Source organism: Bombina bombina, chromosome 2 (genome assembly GCF_027579735.1).
Source record: "Bombina bombina isolate aBomBom1 chromosome 2, aBomBom1.pri, whole genome shotgun sequence".
In the NCBI taxonomy this organism is placed as follows: Eukaryota; Metazoa; Chordata; class Amphibia; order Anura; family Bombinatoridae; genus Bombina; species Bombina bombina.
In genome coordinates, this window is record NC_069500.1 from 300,569,971 (window position 1) to 300,590,976 (window position 21,006).

Below are 21,006 nucleotides of genomic sequence, written 5' to 3' on the forward strand. Positions count from 1 at the left end.
TCTAAATTTAGTTCTTTCAGTTCTTCAGGGGGTTCCGTTTGAACCCTTACATTCCATAGATATTAAGCTTTTATCTTGGAAAGTTTTGTTTTTGGTAGCTATCTCTTCTGCTCGCAGAGTTTCAGAGTTATCTGCCTTACAGTGTGATTCACCTTATCTGATTTTCCATGCAGATAAGGTAGTTTTACGTACCAAACCTGGTTTTCTCCCTAAGGTTGTGTCTAATAAGAATATTAACCAGGAAATTGTTGTTCCTTCTCTGTGTCCTAATCCTTCTTCGCAGAAGGAACGTCTGTTACACAATCTTGATGTGGTTCGTGCCTTAAAGTTCCATTTACAGGCAACTAAGGATTTCAGACAAACATCTTCTCTGTTTGTTATCTATTCTGGTAAGAGGAGGGGTCAGAAAGCGACTGCTACCTCTCTCTTTCCTTTTGGCTGAAAAGCATCATCCGTTTGGCCTATGAGACTACTGGACAGCAGCCTCCTGAAACAATTACTGCTCACTCTACCAGAGCAGTGGCTTCCACATGGGCTTTTAAACATGAGGCTTCTGTTGAACAGATTTGTAAGGCAGCGACTTTGTCTTCGCTGCATACTTTTTGCAAATTTTACAAATTCGATACTTTTGCTTCTTCGGGGGGCTATTTTTGGGAGAAAGGTTTTGCAAGCAGTGGTGCCTTTCCGTTTAAGGTACCTGTCTTGTTCCCTCCCTTCATCCGTGTCCTAAAGCTTTGGTATTGGTATCCCTCAAGTAAAGGACGAATCCGTGGACTAGATACACCTTACAAGAGAAAACAATTTATGCTTACCTGATAAATTACTTTCTCTTGTGGTGTATCCAGTCCACGGCCCGCCCTGGCTATTAAGTCAGGTAGTTTTTTTGTTTAAACTACAGTCGCCACTGCACCCTATGGTTTCTCCTTTTTCTTCCTAACCTCTGGTCGAATGACTGGGGGTTGGAGCTAGAGGGGGAGCTATATGGACAGCTCTGCTGGGTGCTCTCTTTGCCACTTCCTGTTAGGAAGGAGAATATCCCACAAGTAAAGGATGAATCCGTGGACTGGATACACCACAAGAGAAAGTAATTTATCAGGTAAGCATAAATTCTGTTTTTCAAGAGTACTAGATGACGGCACTATTTCCTGCCATGTAGTGCTCCGGACACCTACATAGGTATCTCTTAAACAGAGAATTGCAAAAGCAAATTTGATAGTAGAAGTAAATTGAAAACCTTTTTTTTTTTTTTTTTAAACATTATATGCTCTGTCCAAATCATATAAGAAAGTTTTAATTTGTAAGACTTATTTGGTTGCGCATCGTACTAGAGCAGGTGCCACTTCTCCGGCCTTTCATGATGAGGCTTCTATTCTATCAGATTTGCTAGGCATCTACATTGTCTTCTTTGTACACTTTTTTTGAAGCTTTATCACTTTGATAAGTGCCTTTTCTGAGTCTGCTTTTAGCATGAAAGTTCTGCGGACCATAGTGACTGATAACAATTAGAGGTTTTGGTTTGCTCAAATGCCAAACTGAACTTGTAAGTACTTATTAACAGGTCATAACATTGCAGCATAAAGTTCTAATGAAAACAAGTAGCTATTATAATGGACCTGTCTATGTTTATATCTAATTTGATAGTAGGGATTATAATGTATGCAGGTGTTATATTGCATATCCAATAGAATGCTATAACGCGTAATACATTGTACAGATGTAACTTCATCAATGTTGACTGTGTCAATTTGAAAGTTATAATTACAAATAGTTTTTAGAACCAAATCAGCAAAGATAATTATTTATTGAAGAGGATGAAAAACAAAAATGGGGGTGGGAGAAGTTAAGGGAATGTACAAATGGAAGCCTGCTTTCCTCTCCCCTGAACCTCTCCTCACACCTCTGCAAGGTAGGAAACTATATTTAAAACTGTCTGTTTCTCCTTTAACAAATCTCTTACCAATGCCTATTTACATGCTAAGAGAATTTATAAAAACAAGAGACCTTTGTTCTGATTTTAGTCCATTTAAATTGAGCTAAAACACCCTGTAGTAGTTTCTCTGTAAAGGTTGAACCCACACCAGATGTAAGGGTGTGCCAATCAAATTACACTTTCTCTAACATTTTTCAGACTTGGCAGGAAAACTTTTATGCAACGTCTGCGGGACCATATGCCATCTAACAATTTTTTAATAGAGCTTATAGAGCTTTATACAGTTGAAATAGCTTTTTAGTGTGAACAATGGCTTTATGCTAGGTTGTTTGAGAAATATTTAAGTATAAGTCTTTCTACCACTGGCAGATGTAGTACGATTTCACAAATTTTGGACAATTGAGTAAAATGCATAATTTGTTGAAAGAGGTTTAAATAGCTGAAGATCTGCCTTCCTTCTTGTAGGGGGGGTATCCCCCACAAGTGTAGAATAGATTTTCATTTGTTCAAAGTGATAACTTACAAGGATTGGTTTGTTTTGTATAAGGTATCATATTGTTAGACTTTTATAAGTCACCAATTACAGAGAGCCCTAATTGTTCCAAAACGTGTCTGTAAGCATCAGGTACTACATGTAGTAGAGCTCTAACAGAGTGAAGTGGAGAAGGGTGTGGTGTCACTATTTTTTTGCGTCTCAGGTGACTCCAACCTCTAAGACACTCCTTAATAATGGAATTATTAAAGTAGGATGCAGGGACAGTAGGTCTACTATTTGCCAGTGGGCCAGATGGGATGCTTGTTCAGTTCTCTTCATCTGGTAAATTCTACTTGAGGCCGCCATGCTGAGACATAAGTCAAGAGAGCTGCTTCATAGTAGATCTTAAAGGGACACTGTACCCAAAATTTTTCTTTCGTGATTCAGATTGAGCATGAAATTTTAAGCAACTTTCTAATTTACTCCTATTATCAAATTTTCTTCATTCTCTTGGTATCTTTATTTGAAATTCAAGAATGTAAGTTTAGATGCCGGCCCATTTTTGGTGAACAACCTGGGTTGTCCTTGCTGATTGGTGGATAAATTCATCCACCAATAAAAAAGTGCTGTCCAGAGTACTGAAATCAAAAAAAGCTTAGATGCCTTCTTTTTCAAATAATGATAGCAAGAGAATGAAGAAAAAATTATAATAGGAGTAAATTAGAAAGTTGCTTAAAATTGCATGCTCTTTCTGAATTACAAAAGAAAAAAATTGGGTACAGTGTCCCTTTAATCCTGTGTAGTCCAAAAATACCTGCAATCATAGGGTTTTGTAGAAATAGTAAGACGACCCTAACTATGTGAATTCCAAAACTAATGGTTAATCAGTGATGGAAGTTTCTCAAGCAGAGTAGTAGGAATTTTTAGAAGCAGGCACCTAAAAATATAATTATTTTTTGGGAGGACTGACATTTTTATTGCTGCTTTCCAACCCATCATGTTACATGGTGATCTTGTGGACTTCACTGCTTGGGTATAGATTCTCACATGTGGTGACTCATGCTTAACTAATAAATGAATTTGTTGCATGATGGTGAGAGTCCACTTTTTATTTGTTCAGGTGGTGGCAGTACTTGTTTTGCACTTTTGCCCACTTTTATCTTTCCAGCTTTTCTGTTTTCCCTATCTACTTATGTGTGACTGAAGATCATGGGAAGTTGGAGGGATTTGAATCTCGTGTGTTGAGGTATCTTTTGCCTTCTCCTAGTTATTAGGAGGGTAATTACCACACGTGATGGCTCATGGACTCTCACGATCATGAAATACATGAATTTATCAGGTAAGCAAAAATTTGTTTTTTCAGTAGTTTCTTTGAGTTTTTGAGTTTAATGTCAACTTTAATTAGTTTCACTCATTGCAAAATACCTTTCTTCAAAATTATGATAAGAGACGATCCCAATTTTAGTCTCTGATTTTTGTGTGAGACATTTTGTTCTGAAATTAATCACTTAAGTGTAATGAAAAGTCATCTTTGGTTCAAAGCATCCTGAAATTGCAGGCCATCCGTCCAGTTCCTAATTTCAGATTTACTCAATCAGTTCAGTGGCATTACAGATTTGTCATTTACATATAATCTGTCTACATGATTTCAGGTTCCTTGTTTTCTTTTGTAACAATTCAGTTTTTCAGAATGGACTCGGCTTGCAGAGAGAGCAGACATCATTTTTTTCTCTCTCAATACATAATGGCCTCCTTATATCTGTCTGATTGCACAAAAGCAAGAGCAATTGAACATGAATATGTTGGTACAAATATCTCTGCCGTTTCATTGTGACATAACTTCAATAAAACCAGTACTGACATTTTAAGTATTGGTGGGACTACACAGGGCAAAGGTAAATTAACTATTTAAAAAAGGATTTTATAAACTCCAGCAGGTAAAATGGATTTTTGGGAAAATTATAAACATGAGAAACTTTTACGTTACACTGTCCATTTTAAACAGAAACTTAGTTCAGACTTAAAGGGACAGGAAGCCTAAACTTTTTATTTCATGATTCAAATAGAGCACTGGTTTTCAAATGTGCCCTCAGGACTCCCTAATAGGCCAGGTTTTGAGGATATCTGAACTGGAGCACAGGTGAAATAATAAACTGATTAGTGAACATGGTCATTTTACCTGCTCTCACACAAAGGTAATCCTGAAAATCTCACCTGTTGGGGAGGCCAGGGGACAGGTTTGAAAACTATTGAAATAGAGCACACAATTTTAAGCAACTTTCCAATATACTTACATTATCTAATTTGCTTTGCTCTCTTGTTATCCTTTTTGTGTGTGTGTGTGATGAACCTAGCAGAACAAATCAGGTGGGCCAATCACAAAAGGCATTTATGTGCAGCCGCCAATAAGCAGCTAGCTTACAGTATTGCACTTCTTCTGAGCCTACCTAGGTATGCTATTCAATAAAGAATACCAAGGGAACAAAGCAAATTAGATTATAGAAGTAAATTGGAAAGTTGTTTACAATTGTGTATCTATCTGAATCAAGAAAGAAAATTGTCAATTTAAAGGGGCAGTCCACTCCAAAATATTTATTGTTTTAAAAGATAGATAACGCCTTTACTACCCATTCCCCAGCTTTGCATAACCAACACTGTTATATTAATATACTTTATAACATCTAAAACTTTAAGCCCCTGCAGTCCTCCTTTAGCTCAGTCTATTTGATAAGCTTTTCACAGCATGACAGAGCTAGTTAATGCTAACATTGTGCTCACTCCTGTGTAGTTACCAATGAGCCCGCACTGATTGGCTTAAATGCAAGTGGTAAACGGCCCTGTGATCAGGGGGCAGTCTGCAAAGACTTAGATACAAGGTAATCAGAGGTAAAAAGTATATTAATATAACTGCATTGGTTATGCAAAACTGGGGAGTTGGTAATAAAGGGATTATATATCTTTTTAAAGAATCACAATTTTGACGTAGGCTGTCCCTTTAAATATAAAAATAAATTAAATGTTTGTCTGGTTTTATTGTAATCTTTCAAACATTTTTTACCCTTTTACTTTATTGTTGATTGTAGTTCCGTTATAAAAGATAGATAAAACCTTTTAGAGATTGTAAATTAAAATGTCTAATTATGTGTAGTACAAATATTGTAACATACATTTGTTTACTTATTTGGCCGCGTTTTCTGTGGTTTATATCTGAAAGAAAGTAATTTAGACTGGGGCAAAGAGATGAAGCTTTAAAAAGGGTCTTTGCAAAATGATGCAAGTTTTGGTAACATAATGGCAGTGACTAGTCCAGATTGTTAATTCCAGTGACAAGTCCAGATTGGCTCCAAATATGGTAGGTTTTGGAGTTTGGTAATAAAAAATAAAAAGAGATGTTAATGTATTTAGAGCCTTTTCCCATTTGCCTTGTATGTTACTTTATTGCAAAACTACAGTCTTATAATTACAAGACTGTAGTTTTGCATCAGTGGGCGCTTTCTAGCTAGAATTCAATATGCACAGACTGTGCTTGTTCATGGACACAGTGAATCCATTACACAATAGGCGCATGCCCATAACTTCCAGGAGCTTTTTTGAACTGTAGGGTGAGGTGGCTGGAGCATGCATCTAATAGTGAGTTATCTTTGAGAATATAATGTAAGAAAGATATATAAAGATATAGAGATGAATGAAGCGCCTACTTTTTTTTTTAATGCTAGTTTGAAAGAAACTTTGCAATAACATTGAATAAACCATCACTTTATTATTCAATAGATGTATAGTATCCTAGCTGGCCCTGTTTCTGTCATTTATATCTGTCAGCATGCCAGCAATGTATCTAGCAATCATGTTCTAATGCCCTGTGTAAAAGTAAACAGACAAAAAGCTTTTTATTTATTGGTTACTCTTTGATAATTTCTTGCTGTGAAGCAAGTTCAATTTGTTTTTACATTTTGTTTTATTGTGGATAACAATAATAAAAAAAATCTGTATACAAGACCAAAAACATCATCATATCAGATTAACACATAATTAAACATCTAGAAGTGAAGTACAGTAAAGCAAAAAATACAGAACCAGTAGAAATCACCAGGGATTTAGGGGGAGTAAAAGTGTCTCTTACCATAAATGCTGACAAATTCTTGTTACAAAGTATTAAAATCTGTTATTAACTTTCATGTTTAAAATTCCATTTCTCCGAGAAGGTTCATGGTTAAATATGTAAAATTCTATTAGTAAAGATTAATCAGTGTTAGTTATATTTAAATAACTGTACATTGATTATATAAGACTAATAATCTTGTATAAATGTGTTAAAGGGATAGAAAGGTCACAAATGAAATGTGCATGGGTGCACTTCAAGTTACTTCCATTAGCAAAAATGCTTCTAGTAAAAGTTATTACTGTTTTTCAGTGGCATACGCACATATCCTGTGCAGACCGATGAACCAAACAGCACACCCGAGAGTCAGCAGTGGCTTGTATGACACAAATGTTGTCTATCTCTGAGCAAGCATGGTGTATGAATACTGGTGCACAGTCCCTCGCACATTTAATTTGTTACCTTTCTATCACTTTAACTGAACGACTTAGTGTTCTCTTTATAAAACCCTTGAATATCGTCAGCACTTATCACGCAGCAGAGGGCCAAGTTCAGTTTTCTTTCTTGTACTTGTTCAGCTGTGTAACCCCACAGTTCTAGACTAGAGAGCCAGCTGCAGTGACTTTTGTGTGAATTTATTTATCCTGCAGTTTCTCTGTGTTATACGCACTGGTCATCTCTTTTTTATATAGCTAGGCTGACTTCAATGTAACATGGGCTCTAAAACAGTTATGCTTTAAAAACACACTTTTATCTTTGTCCTAATGTTTAATTTTCAATACCTTTTTTTTAAAGCACAGTTGCATTTAATTTGGGTGTGTCTGCTGCTGGAATGTAACAATTTGAATATTTAAGATTTCTGTTCAGGCACAAGTATGTTGTAAGAATCCAATATATATAAACTGTCTAATGCAAGGTTGAGTATTACAATTTTTGCACTACAACAATTAACACCTAAACATTACTCTGTATACTACACATTTTGTCTTTCATTCTGCTTTTAGTAGACCCTACTTTGCATGGTATTTTTGCTTTAACGTGCTCTGTCTTTGGAACTGCACATATTCTGGTATGAGTTGCGTTCTGTGTTCTCATGTTTATTTAATTTTACACACTGTGATGAAGCATGAGGTATTTAATATGTTTTGGGTTTTTCTCCCTCCTCTTCCATGCATGCTTTGTGCATTATATATTGGGCAGTCGGCAGACCACAAGGCAGCTTGGGACTCCCAGCAGGCCAATCCCCATCACCTAAGAGCCCACCTAGCAGCTGACAGACATGGTGGCTCGGTACAGGTATTTTCTGCTTTCTTGCATGACTGATTACTTGCGCATTCTCTAACCCTGGCATACCTGTCTGACCCCATAGCATGTTGTCTTTCTCTATTGATGCTAACTAGCCTGCTCCTGATTTACTTTATTTTCATACAAAATATGTCTAGAGTGATTGTCCTTAACATGCAAATGGTTTGAATGTGACACACACAATCTCTCTCTATCACACACACACACACACATATTACAATTTTACGGACAAGTACGAAATTTGACTTTTTTGCTGTATTCAACATTGAGTGAACTACCAAAAATTTTCATCTGACTGGTAATTTATAGCAATCCTTTTTTTTCACAATTGTATTTTATTTTGCATACATTGCAAAGTATAACTTATTATGTTATAGGGCCATTGCAGTGAAAACAAATATATGCTCTAATTACATGCTTTAAGGGGTTAAACAGAGTTAAAGGGACAGTCAGGTATAAATTAAACTTTAATTATTCAGATAGGACTTTTAATTTTAATCAACTTTCCAATTTACTTTTATCATCAAATTTCCTTTTTTTTCTTGGTATTCTTAGTTTAAACTAAACATAGGTAGGCTCATATGCTAATTTCTAAGCCTTTGAGGGCTGCCTCTTATCACATGCTTTTTAAATCTCTTTTCAACACAAAGAGACAGAAAGTACATGTGGGCCATATAGATAACACTGTGTTCAGGCACAGGGGGTTATTTAAGATTTAGCACAACACAATGCTAAATTTAAGACAATAGATAATAAACGGTCACAGTCATGTGATCAGGGGGCTGGAAGAAGGTTCCTAGATACAAGGTAGTCACAGAGGTAAAAAGTACATTAATATAACTGTGTTGGTTATGCAAAACTGGGGAATGGGTAATAAAGATAATTGTGGAGTCTGAGGAGCGCCTCAAATTGGGCAGAGGACAGATACGTTGCTATGGTTTTCAACAAATTTATTATTCACAGACAGTTGATGGTCTATTTGCAATCTGTTACAAATAGCCGATTAAAATGGTTAAAACAATGTCACATATATATCACATATACAATCACATAAAATTATCACATAAAATTACATAGATTTAAACCGGATAAAAATCACATAGATAAAAATACATGGATCCATGTAGCATAAAAAATCAATACATGTCACAATGTGAAATAACTATGAAATAAATGCAAATAAAACACTTGGATAACAGAATTGGTCGTCCTATTGCGCCAATAGGATGTAGTTCTCTAAAAGAGTGGTGTGGTTTGTCAAATGGCTTGTTGCTGATAAAATGTTCCAGAAATTCCTAGTCCTTTAATGCTGTTTAATCAGTAATATGTCCTAGATAGAGTCTCTCCTATGCGTATAAGTGTCTGTGTGACTGCGTCCCAAAAAAAGTTAATACAAATATATAAAATGTGTCAACGGTGATGTAGAATAAAGTGATAAAAATTAAAAATTAAAATACATAGTGAAGTGCCATGAGAGCCTTCCTGTGAAAAAATTGAAAAAATGAAAAAAAAATGTGAAAAATATTATTTTGAAATATAAAAAATAAAAATATATGAAAAATTCCAAATGTGTGCTGAAGTCAATATTGTAAATGAATCCTGTCAAAATCGGTGACTCCTGTGTTTTTGTGTATACTTTATCCAAAAATATAGTGCAGTATAAAGTTTATCCAAGAGAAATCCAAAAGTAAAAGTCAAAATAAAAAAATGATGTAAACAAAAATAGAGCATGAATTCCCAGTGTACCTGTGGAAAACAAACACAAAATAGTGCAATAACGCTAACAAATTCTTAAATTCAATTGAAATAAGGCTTACCATACAATAGCCAACGCGTTTCGGCCCTTCCCTGGGCCTTTCTCAAGACTGTCTTGAGAAAGGCCCAGGGAAGGGCCGAAACGCGTTGGCTATTGTATGGTAAGCCTTATTTCAATTGCATTTAAGAATTTGTTAGCGTTATTGCACTATTTTGTGTTTGTTTTCCACAGGTACACTGGGAATTCATGCTCTATTTTTGTTTACATCATTTTTTTATTTTGACTTTTACTTTTGGATCTTTTGGATTTCTCTTGGATAAACTTTATACTGCACTATATTTTTGGATAAAGTATACACAAAAACACAGGAGTCACCGATTTTGACAGGATTCATTTACAATATTGACTTCAGCACACATTTGGAATTTTTCATATATTTTTATTTTTTATATTTCAAAATAATATTTTTCACATTTTTTTAATTTTTTCAATTTTTTCACAGGAAGGCTCTCATGGCACTTCACTATGTATTTTAATTTTTATTTTTAATTTTTATCACTTTATTCTACATCACCGTTGACACATTTTATATATTTTTATTAACTTTTTTTGGGACGCAGTCACACAGACACTTATACGCATAGGAGAGACTCTATCTAGGACATATTACTGATTAAACAGCATTAAAGGACTAGGAATTTCTGGAACATTTTATCAGCAACAAGCCATTTGACAAACCACACCACTCTTTTAGAGAACTACATCCTATTGGCGCAATAGGACGACCAATTCTGTTATCCAAGTGTTTTATTTGCATTTATTTCATAGTTATTTCACATTGTGACATGTATTGATTTTTTTATGCTACATGGATCCATGTATTTTTATCTTTATGTGATTTTTATCCGGTTTAAATCTATGTAATTTTATGTGATAATTTTATGTGATTGTATATGTGATATATATGTGACATTGTTTTAACCATTTTAATTGGCTATTTGTAACAGATTGCAAATAGACCATCAACTGTCTGTGAATAATAAATTTGTTGAAAACCATAGCAACGTATCTGTCCTCTGCCCAATTTGAGGCGCTCCTCAGACTCCACAATTATCTGTAATTTCTTCCAAGATATATTAGGTGTCTTGTTTTCTGGGGAGATAGTAGGACACAGGGTAGGCGCTGTGAAAACCACTTTTTTCTGAATGGGTAATAAAGGGATTATCGTTTAAAACAATAACAATTCTATGGTAGACTGTCCCTTTAAATTACCACTTGGTAGCCGCAAAGAACTGCTGGTCCAGACCGGAAACTGCTGCTGAGCTAATCAGCAGAGCTAAGTGCACAGCTGGGTTGAGTGATATTTGCTGCGGATTGGATCTGTGGCAGTTTCTGCTCTGGAACAGTAACCTTCTGCCACTACTGAGCGGTACTTTTACTATGTGTTTAACCCATTTGTGGGGGTTAAACACATAGCATTGCGGGTCGCTAATGATTAAATTACAAGCCCTAGCAAATTAGATCTTTTATTTTTTGTACTATAACAACCCTTTAATATAAAAAAAAATAAAGGAGAGGAATTTGCTGTCTAATGCCATAATTTGATTATGTTTCAAAAAGTACCATCTGAATATTAAAACATCTATTATGTTCATTATAAAGTTAAAGCACAGGTTTAAGATACACAAGGTGTTTTCTGCTCTTGCAAAACCTTCAGTATATTAAAAAATGTAATTGATTATTTGGCTTATAGAAATTTGTGCCATGATGAAATCGCTTTGATCTGTATTAGAATTTGTGAGCTAATAATTAATGTTCACTGCTTATTCATACTACACAATGGGTATATTTTAACAACCTATTACTAAAAGACAAATCTAAGACTAGAATAATATGTCTTACATCTCCAATCAAGGTGCTATCGTTTTTAAAGGGACAGTATAATCATAATTAGACATTCATGATTTAGACAGAACATACAATTTTAAACAACTTTCCATTTTACTTACATTATTTAATTTGCTTCCTTCTTTTGTTATCCTTTTCTGAAAGGTTTATCTAGGTAAGCCCAGGAGCAACAAAGAAACTAGGTTCTAGCTGCTGATTGGTGGCTGCATGTATATACCGCTTGTCATTGACTCATCCATGTGTTCAGCTAGAAACCAATAGTGCATTGCTGCTCCTTCAACAAATGATGCCAAGAAATTGAAACAAATTTGATAATAGAAGTAAACTGGAAAGTTGTTTAAAATTGTATGTTCTACCTAAATCATGAAAGAATTATTTTTGTGTTTTATGTCCCTTTTATGTACAGCAGAGATTGTCGTTTTTATAGTTCTTTAATTTAATTTGCCTTTAATTAATAAGTTGTTTGTTACCATAGTATAGCATTACAACCTTGATGTGAAAACTTATATTTATTTGCTTACCTCGGTATCGGGGACTGTCCCGTTAATTTAAATCCTGTACAGAAAACCCAAAGCCTGAAAGCCACCTGTCCTTTGGACATGATTGAGTGAAACCTCCATTCATTTTCTGCACATTTTCTTTTGTCCCTTCCCTATTTAGCCCTATATTAGAATCATTTCACATTCCCTTTCTGGTGTGGTGAGAACACAACATTTCTTATTGCCTGTGGTTGTGTAATCGCATGTGCTGTTCCTTTAACACGTAGGTACAGGTGCATGATTTTGGGGGTGGGTGTACTCTGTAACTTTGCAGGTCACTTCAATATGTGGAAAATGGATAGGATTTTTGAATTAATAGAAATTTGGAATTATTATTATTATTATTTTTATTAAAGTGATGCTAAATCCTACACTAGGATTTAGCAGTGCTACAAATAAAGGTCAATTTTTTGTCATGAAGTATAAATAAAAGTTATAGGCTGCCCACGGCAGAACGCTATTTTCTCAATGAGGTGACGTTTCTACCTTTTAGCCAAGTCCAAATAAAAAGCCACTTTTCTTTCATCAGACAGTGAGAGTCCACGAGCCCCTCCTGACCACAAGGAGGATGCAAAAGACGTCCTAACACACCAAAGTTTTAAATCCCTCCCACCTCCCATGATACTCATTCATTTTCTTTCGACTCAATGATGAGGAGTGAGGTGAAAGTGAAGTGCAAAATCTCCTCATTATTTGAAAGAGGATCCTCTAACCGGTTTGAGGCCTGAATCCTCCTCACAGTAACCTGTCGTTCAGAGGGGCGGGCAAGGAGTTTCTCAGCCAAGCAATGAAAGGTCTGTTCTCAGCGAGAAATGTTGTATGTTTCTTAGGTAAAATAAGTTTTAGCGTTCTTTTTAGCATGCCTTTTCTGTGTTTTACTTTTCTGTTTCTTTGCTGCTGTAACATTTTCAGCATGTAGGTTTTGAGGACTGGTTGACGTGGTGAAGCACTCTAATCATCAGATCTTGGCTTCAACCTTGGGGTACAAATGTTATTTAACCCTTTGTGCTGTTTTATGCTATGTAAGCCTTTTTACTGTTTTTACAGTTTTTTTAAGTACCTTATGTTTATCTTTACTGTGTAACTTTTAAGGGTTAATCAGTGATGCATTGTGCCTTTTTCTCCCCTTCAAGGTTAACTATTTGTGTGCTGTATATCCTATTTGCTTCTGTTTATCTGCGATTCTTACGCTAATTCATTACTGTTACTATGGAGCAAACTGGTGCAGGTCAGGCCTCTGGTCTGCCAGCTGATCATCTAGAAGGGAGATCAAGTTTATATTCACTCTGATATTGGAGACTTCCTCAAAAAAGGATCTTCTCTCTCAAGGCCCTTTCTTTTGTCAAGATCTCAAAACCGAATTTGATAGTATGGCGAGTTAACGCTTAATCCTGTCTTAGATAGATTTTTCTATAAAGGCTATTGATACCCCAATTGAGGCTAGGAAACCTGTTACCAGATGTATTTATCATAAGGTCTGGAAAAGCCTTTTTGTGTTGTGTTATCGCAAAGGTTATCATTAGAGTTTTTAGAAATCCTAGAGTTATTGAGTTCCTACAGGAAAGCTTAGATAAAGGTTTCTCGGGCAGTTTTTTAAAGGGTCAGATTTAATCTTTCTTTTCTGTTTCATAAGAAAATGTATAAGATTCCTGATTCTCAGGCCTTTGATCAGGCTCTGATAAGGATAAAACAAGTTATTTGCCAATTTCTCCTCCTTGGAATCTGTATCTAGTTTTGTGGGTTCTTCAAACTCCTCCTTTTGAGCCAGTGCATGGTTTGGACCATCAGCTATCGTCTTGGAAGGTTCTTTTTATTCTAGCTATTCTCTCACCATCTGATGAAAAAATAAAATTTTGCTTACCTGATAAATTTATTTTCTTTCATGTAATTAACATGAGTCCATGAGCTAGTGACGTATGGGATATACATTCCTACCAGGAGGGGCAAAGTTTCCCAAACCTTAAAATGCCTATAAATACACCCCTCACCACACCCACAAATCAGTTTTACAAACTTTGCCTCCAAGGGAGGTGGTGAAGTAAGTTTGTGCTAGATTCTACGTTGATATGCGCTCCGCAGCAAGTTGGAGCCCGGTTTTCCTCTCAGCGTGCAGTGAATGTCAGAGGGATGTGAAGAGAGTATTGCCTATTGAATGCAGTGATCTCCTTCTACGGGGTCTATTTCATAAGGTTCTCTGTTATCGGTCGTAGAGATTAATCTCTTACCTCCCTTTTCAGATCGACGATATACTCTTATATTTACCATTACCTCTACTGATTCTCGTTTCAGTACTGGTTTGGCTTTCTACAAACATGTAGATGAGTGTCCTGGGGTAAGTAAGTCTTATTTTCTGTGACACTCTAAGCTATGGTTGGGCACTTTATTTATAAAGTTCTAAATATATGTATTCAAACATTTATTTGCCTTGACTCAGAATGTTCAACTTTCCTTATTTTCAGACAGTCAGTTTCATATTTGGGATTATGCATTGAATTATCATATTTTTCTTACCTCAAAAATTTGACTTTTTTCCCTGTGGGCTGTTAGGCTCGCGGGGGCTGAAAATGCTTCATTTTATTGCGTCATTCTTGGCGCGGACTTTTTTGGCGCAAAAATTCTTTTCCGTTTCCGGCGTCATACGTGTCGCCGGAAGTTACGTCATTTTTTGACGTTATTTTGCGCCAAAAATGTCGGCGTTCCGGATGTGGCGTCATTTTTGGCGCCAAAAGCATTTAGGCGCCAAATAATGTGGGCGTCTTATTTGGGGCGTCGCTTTTGTCTCCACATTATTTCAGTCTCATTTTTCATTTGCTTCTGGTTGCTAGAAGCTTGATATTTGGCATTCTTTCCCATTCCTGAAACTGTCTTATAAGGAATTTGATCTATTTTGCTTTATATGTTGTTTTTTCTCTTACATATTGCAAGATGTCTCACGTTGCATCTGAGCCAGAAGATACTACAGGAAAATCACTGCCTGCTGGATCTACCAAAGCTAAGTGTATCTGCTGTAAATTTTTGGTAGCTATTCCTCCAGCTGTTGTTTGTAATAATTGTCATGACAAACTTGTTAAAGCAGATAATATTTCCTTTAGTAATGTACCATTGCCTGTTGCAGTTCCCTCAACATCTAAGGTGCAGAATGTTCCTGATAACATAAGAGATTTTGTTTCTGAATCCATAAAGAAGGCTTTGTCTGTTATTTCTCCTTCTAGTAAACGTAAAAAGTCTTTTAAATCTTCTCTCTCTACAGATGAATTTTTAAATGAACACCATCATTCTGATTCTTTGGACTCTTCTGGTTCAGAGGATTCTATCTCAGAGATTGATGCTGATAAATCTTCATATTTATTTAAGATGGAATTTATTCGCTCTTTACTTAAAGAAGTACTAATTGCTTTAGAAATAGAGGATTCTAGTCCTCTTGATACTAATTCTATACGTTTGGATAAGGTTTTTAAAGCTCCTGCGGTTATTCCAGAAGTTTTTCCTGTTCCTAATGCTATTTCTGCAGTGATTTCCAAAGAATGGGATAAATTGGGTAATTCATTTACTCCTTCTAAACGTTTTAAGCAATTATATCCTGTTCCGCCTGACAGGTTAGAATTTTGGGACAAAATCCCTAAAGTTGATGGGGCTATTTCTACCCTTGCTAAACGTACTACCATTCCTACGTCAGATGGTACCTCGTTTAAGGATCCTTTAGATAGAAAAATTGAATCCTTTCTAAGAAAAGCTTATCTGTGTTCAGGTAATCTTCTTAGACCTGCTATATCATTGGCTGATGTTGCTGCAGCTTCAACTTTTTGGTTGGAAACCCTAGCGCAACAAGTAGCAAATCGTGATTCTCATGATATTATTATTCTTCTCCAGCATGCTAATAATTTTATCTGTGATGCCATTTTTGATATTATTAGAGTTGATGTTAGGTTTATGTCTCTAGCTATCTTAGCCAGAAGAGCTTTATGGCTTAAGACTTGGAATGCTGATATGGCTTCTAAATCAACTCTACTTTCCATTTCTTTCCAGGGAAACAAATTATTTGGTTCTCAGTTGGATTCTATTATTTCAACTGTTACTGGTGGGAAAGGAACTTTTTTACCACAGGATAAAAAATCTAAAGGTAAAAACAGGGCTAACAATCGTTTTCGTTCCTTTCGTTTCAACAAAGAACAAAAGCCTGATCCTTCGTCCTCAGGAGCAGTTTCAGTTTGGAAACCATCTCCAGTCTGGAATAAATCCAAGCCTACTAGAAAGGCAAAGCCTGCTTCTAAGTTCACATGAAGGTACGGCCCTCATTCCAGTTCAGCTGGTAGGGGGCAGGTTACGTTTTTTCAAAGAAATTTGGATCAATTCTGTTCACAATCTTTGGATTCAGAGCATTGTTTCAGAAGGGTACAGAATTGGTTTCAAGATGAGACCTCCTGCAAAGAGATTTTTTCTTTCCCGTGTCCCAGTAAATCCAGTGAAAGCTCAAGCATTTCTGAATTGTGTTTCAGATCTAGAGTTGGCTGGAGTAATTATGCCAGTTCCAGTTCCGGAACAGGGGATGGGGTTTTATTCAAATCTCTTCATTGTACCAAAGAAGGAGAATTCCTTCAGACCAGTTCTGGATCTAAAATTATTGAATCGTTATGTAAGGATACCAACGTTCAAGATGGTAACTGTAAGGACTATATTGCCTTTTGTTCAGCAAGGGAATTATATGTCCACAATAGATTTACAGGATGCATATCTGCATATTCCGATTCATCCAGATCATTTTCAGTTCCTGAGATTCTCTTTTCTAGACAAGCATTACCAATTTGTGGCTCTACCGTTTGGCCTTGCTACAGCTCCAAGAATTTTCACAAAGATTCTCGGTGCCCTTCTGTCTGTAATCAGAGAACAGGGTATTGTGGTATTTCCTTATTTGGACGATATCTTGGTACTTGCTCAGTCTTTACATTTAGCAGAGTCTCATACGAATCGACTTGTGTTGTTTCTTCAAGATCATGGTTGGAGGATCAATTTACCAAAAAGTTCTTTGATTCCTCAAACAAGGGTAACCTTTCTGGGTTTCCAGATAGATTCAGTGTCCATGACTCTGTCTTTAACAGACAAGAGACGTCTAAAATTGATTACAGCTTGTCGAAACCTTCAGTCTCAATCATTCCCTTCGGTAGCCTTATGCATGGAAATTCTAGGTCTTATGACTGCTGCATCGGACGCGATCCCCTTTGCTCGTTTTCACATGCGACCTCTTCAGCTCTGTATGCTGAACCAATGGTGCAGGGATTACACGAAGATATATCAATTAATATCTTTAAAACCGATTGTTCGACACTCTCTAACGTGGTGGACAGATCACCATCGTTTAATTCAGGGGGCTTCTTTTGTTCTTCCGACCTGGACTGTAATTTCAACAGATGCAAGTCTCACAGGTTGGGGAGCTGTGTGAGGATCTCTGACGGCACAGGGAGTTTGGGAATCTCAGGAGGTGAGATTACCGATCAATATTTTGGAACTCTGTGCAATTTTCAGAGCTCTTCAGTTTTGGCCTCTTCTGAAGAGAGAATCGTTCATTTGTTTTCAGACAGACAATGTCACAACTGTGGCATACATCAATCATCAAGGAGGGACTCACAGTCCTCTGGCTATGAAAGAAGTATCTCGAATTTTGGTTTGGGCGGAATCCAGCTCCTGTCTAATCTCTGCGGTTCATATCCCAGGTGTAGACAATTGGGAAGCGGATTATCTCAGTCGCCAAACGTTGCATCCGGGCGAATGGTCTCTTCACCCAGAGGTATTTCTTCAGATTGTTCAAATGTGGGGGCTTCCAGAGATAGATCTGATGGCCTCTCATCTAAACAAGAAACTTCCCAGGTATCTGTCCAGATCCCGGGATCCTCAGGCGGAGGCAGTGGATGCATTATCACTTCCTTGGAAGTATCATCCTGCCTATATCTTTCCGCCTCTAGCTCTTCTTCCAAGAGTAATCTCCAAGATTCTGAGGGAATGCTCGTTTGTTCTGCTAATAGCTCCGGCATGGCCTCACAGGTTTTGGTATGCGGATCTTGTCCGGATGGCATCTTGCCAACCATGGACTCTTCCGTTAAGACCAGACCTTCTGTCGCAAGGTCCTTTTTTCCATCCGGATCTGAAATCCTTAAATTTAAAGGTATGGAGATTGAACGCTTGATTCTTAGTCAAAGAGGTTTCTCTGACTCTGTGATTGATACTATGTTACAGGCTCGTAAATCTGTATCTAGAGAGATATATTATAGAGTCTGGAAGACTTATATTTCTTGGTGTCTTACTCATCATTTTTCTTGGTATTCTTTTAGAATTCCGAGAATATTACAATTTCTTCAGGATGGTTTAGATAAGGGTTTGTCCGCAAGTTCCTTGAAAGGACAAATCTCTGCTCTTTCTGTTCTTTTTCACAGAAAGATTGCTATTCTTCCTGATATTCATTGTTTTGTACAAGCTTTGGTTCGTATAAAACCTGTCATTAAGTCAATTTCTCCTCCATGGAGTTTGAATTTGGTTCTGGGAGCTCTTCAAGCTCCTCCGTTTGAACCTATGCATTCATTGGACATTAAATTGCTTTCTTGGAAAGTTTTGTTCCTTTTGGCCATCTCTTCTGCCAGAAGAGTTTCTGAATTATCTGCTCTTTCTTGTGAGTCTCCTTTTCTGATTTTTCATCAGGATAAGGCGGTGTTGCGAACTTCTTTTGAATTTTTACCTAAGGTTGTGAATTCCAACAACATTAGTAGAGAAATCGTGGTTCCTTCATTATGTCCTAATCCTAAGAATTCTAAGGAGAAATCGTTACATTCTTTGGATGTTGTTAGAGCTTTAAAATATTATGTTGAAGCTACTAAATCTTTCCGAAAGACTTCTAGTCTATTTGTCATCTTTTCTGGTTCTAGAAAAGGCCAGAAAGCTTCTGCCATTTCTTTGGCATCCTGGTTGAAATCTTTAATTCATCTTGCCTATGTTAAATCGGGTAAGACTCCGCCTCAGAGGATTACAGCTCATTCTACTAGGTCAGTTTCTACTTCCTGGGCGTTTAGGAATGAAGCTTCAGTTGATCAGATTTGCAAAGCAGCGACTTGGTCCTCTTTGCATACTTTTACTAAATTCTACCATTTTGATGTATTCTCTTCTTCTGAAGCAGTTTTTGGTAGAAAGGTACTTCAGGCAGTGGTTTCGGTTTGAATCTTCTGCTTATGTTTTTCATTAAACTTTATTTTGGGTGTGGATTATTTTCAGCAGGAATTGGCTGTCTTTATTTTATCCCCTCCCTCTCTAGTGACTCTTGTGTGGAAAGATCCACATCTTGGGTATTCATTATCCCATACGTCACTAGCTCATGGACTCTTGTTAATTACATGAAAGAAAACATAATTTATGTAAGAACTTACCTGATAAATTCATTTCTTTCATATTAACAAGAGTCCATGAGGCCCACCCTTTTTTGTGGTGGTTATGATTTTTTGTATAAAGCACAATTATTCCAATTCCTTATTTTATATGCTTCGCACTTTTTTTCTTATCACCCCACTTCTTGGCTATTCGTTAAACTGATTTGTGGGTGTGGTGAGGGGTGTATTTATAGGCATTTTAAGGTTTGGGAAACTTTGCCCCTCCTGGTAGGAATGTATATCCCATACGTCACTAGCTCATGGACTCTTGTTAATATGAAAGAAATGAATTTATCAGGTAAGTTCTTACATAAATTATGTTATTTAATGATGGTGAGAGTCCACAAAACCCGTCCTTTCTTTTTGTTCAGGTGGCGGCAGTACTTTTGCCCATTTTTAATCTTTTCTGCTTTTTCCCCCCCTAATCTACTTGGCTGTATGTATGACTGAGGATCATGGGAAGTGGGAGGGATTTAAAGCGCTGGTGTGGTGGGGTGTCTTGCCTCCACCTGGTGGTCAGGAGGGGAATATTCCTAAACGTGATGGCTCTTGGACTCTCACTATCATGAAAGAAAGAAATTTATCAGGTAAGCATACATTTTGTTTTTAAAGTCTTTCATCAAAGAATGATCCTATCAGTCTTCATCCTTACTATATGCAGAAAAAGGGCATATTTCATTTTGATGTGTAAGTTAGTCACATCTGTAAAAAGGCAGATTCCTCATGAAAGTTCTATGTGTAAGATATTCACTGAAATGCATCAGACAGTTATTTTTTTAGCCATGTTCACAAAATTCAAATTCTTTAGCTTCTATGTTTTTTATATTTTTATATTTTTGCTCTAAATAAAGTATTTTTATTCTGGCTTCCATAGACTCTTGATTGAACCCCAGATTCCAGGAACCTATGTTACTGGGCAACCTTATGCAATATATTAATTATGTGATAATTTAATCTGTTACAATCTTTTCATTTATTGTGTTTTAGATGAACCAATTTTTTTTAATTTTGTATTTTCAAGCCTACTTTCAATTTACAGAAGTGAAACTATTCACTGAGGGGAATCTCCTTTTGAACAGCTCTATCTGGAAACTATCAACTGCCAGTAGATTTTGTAGTCTCATGTCAATGTTTTACCATTTTCTTTGTGTTGGGATGATTCCAGTGATATACTAGTAGTCCTCAAGAACAGGCATGAAGTAAAAGAGTTCTGTTTTTTGTTTTGTTTTTTTACTGAAAATTCAGCACAGAACAAAGAGAAGTAGTGATTGTGACAAAAACTCTCAAAAAACTGATACATATAGTTTAGTTTAGTTTGGTTTAATATACCATTAAAGTTGAGATGAAAATATATTTATTAGAAAGCTCATCAGACAGATGCCCAAAAGACACACTTTTTTGTATTTATCCATCTATCTAGCTATATATATATATATATATATATATATATATATATATATATATAAGGATGCAAGTACATACAGGAATAAATTCTGCACTCTCAGGTATTTTTAAATCCAAGTATCCAATACTTTATTGTGAAACGTTTTCGGGGATCTTACCCCTTTCGTCAGCATACAATTGTGGC

The 21,006-nt window shown here is 36.3% G+C and overlaps 1 protein-coding gene across 3 annotated transcripts in view; it reads left to right on the forward strand.

Moving 5' to 3' along the window:
* The window catches only part of CSNK1G3 (casein kinase 1 gamma 3), a 659,666-nt gene that overhangs the window by 538,045 nt on the left and 100,615 nt on the right, over window positions 1–21,006 (forward strand). Inside the window, exon 11 of one of the 3 annotated variants that reach the window (XM_053701616.1) lies at window positions 7,705–7,800. The exons of the other annotated variants lie outside the window; for them this stretch is intronic. Coding sequence (XP_053557591.1) covers window positions 7,705–7,800 — 96 coding nt within the window. The remainder of the gene's footprint in view (window positions 1–7,704; window positions 7,801–21,006) is intronic. 3 annotated transcript variants of the gene reach the window in all.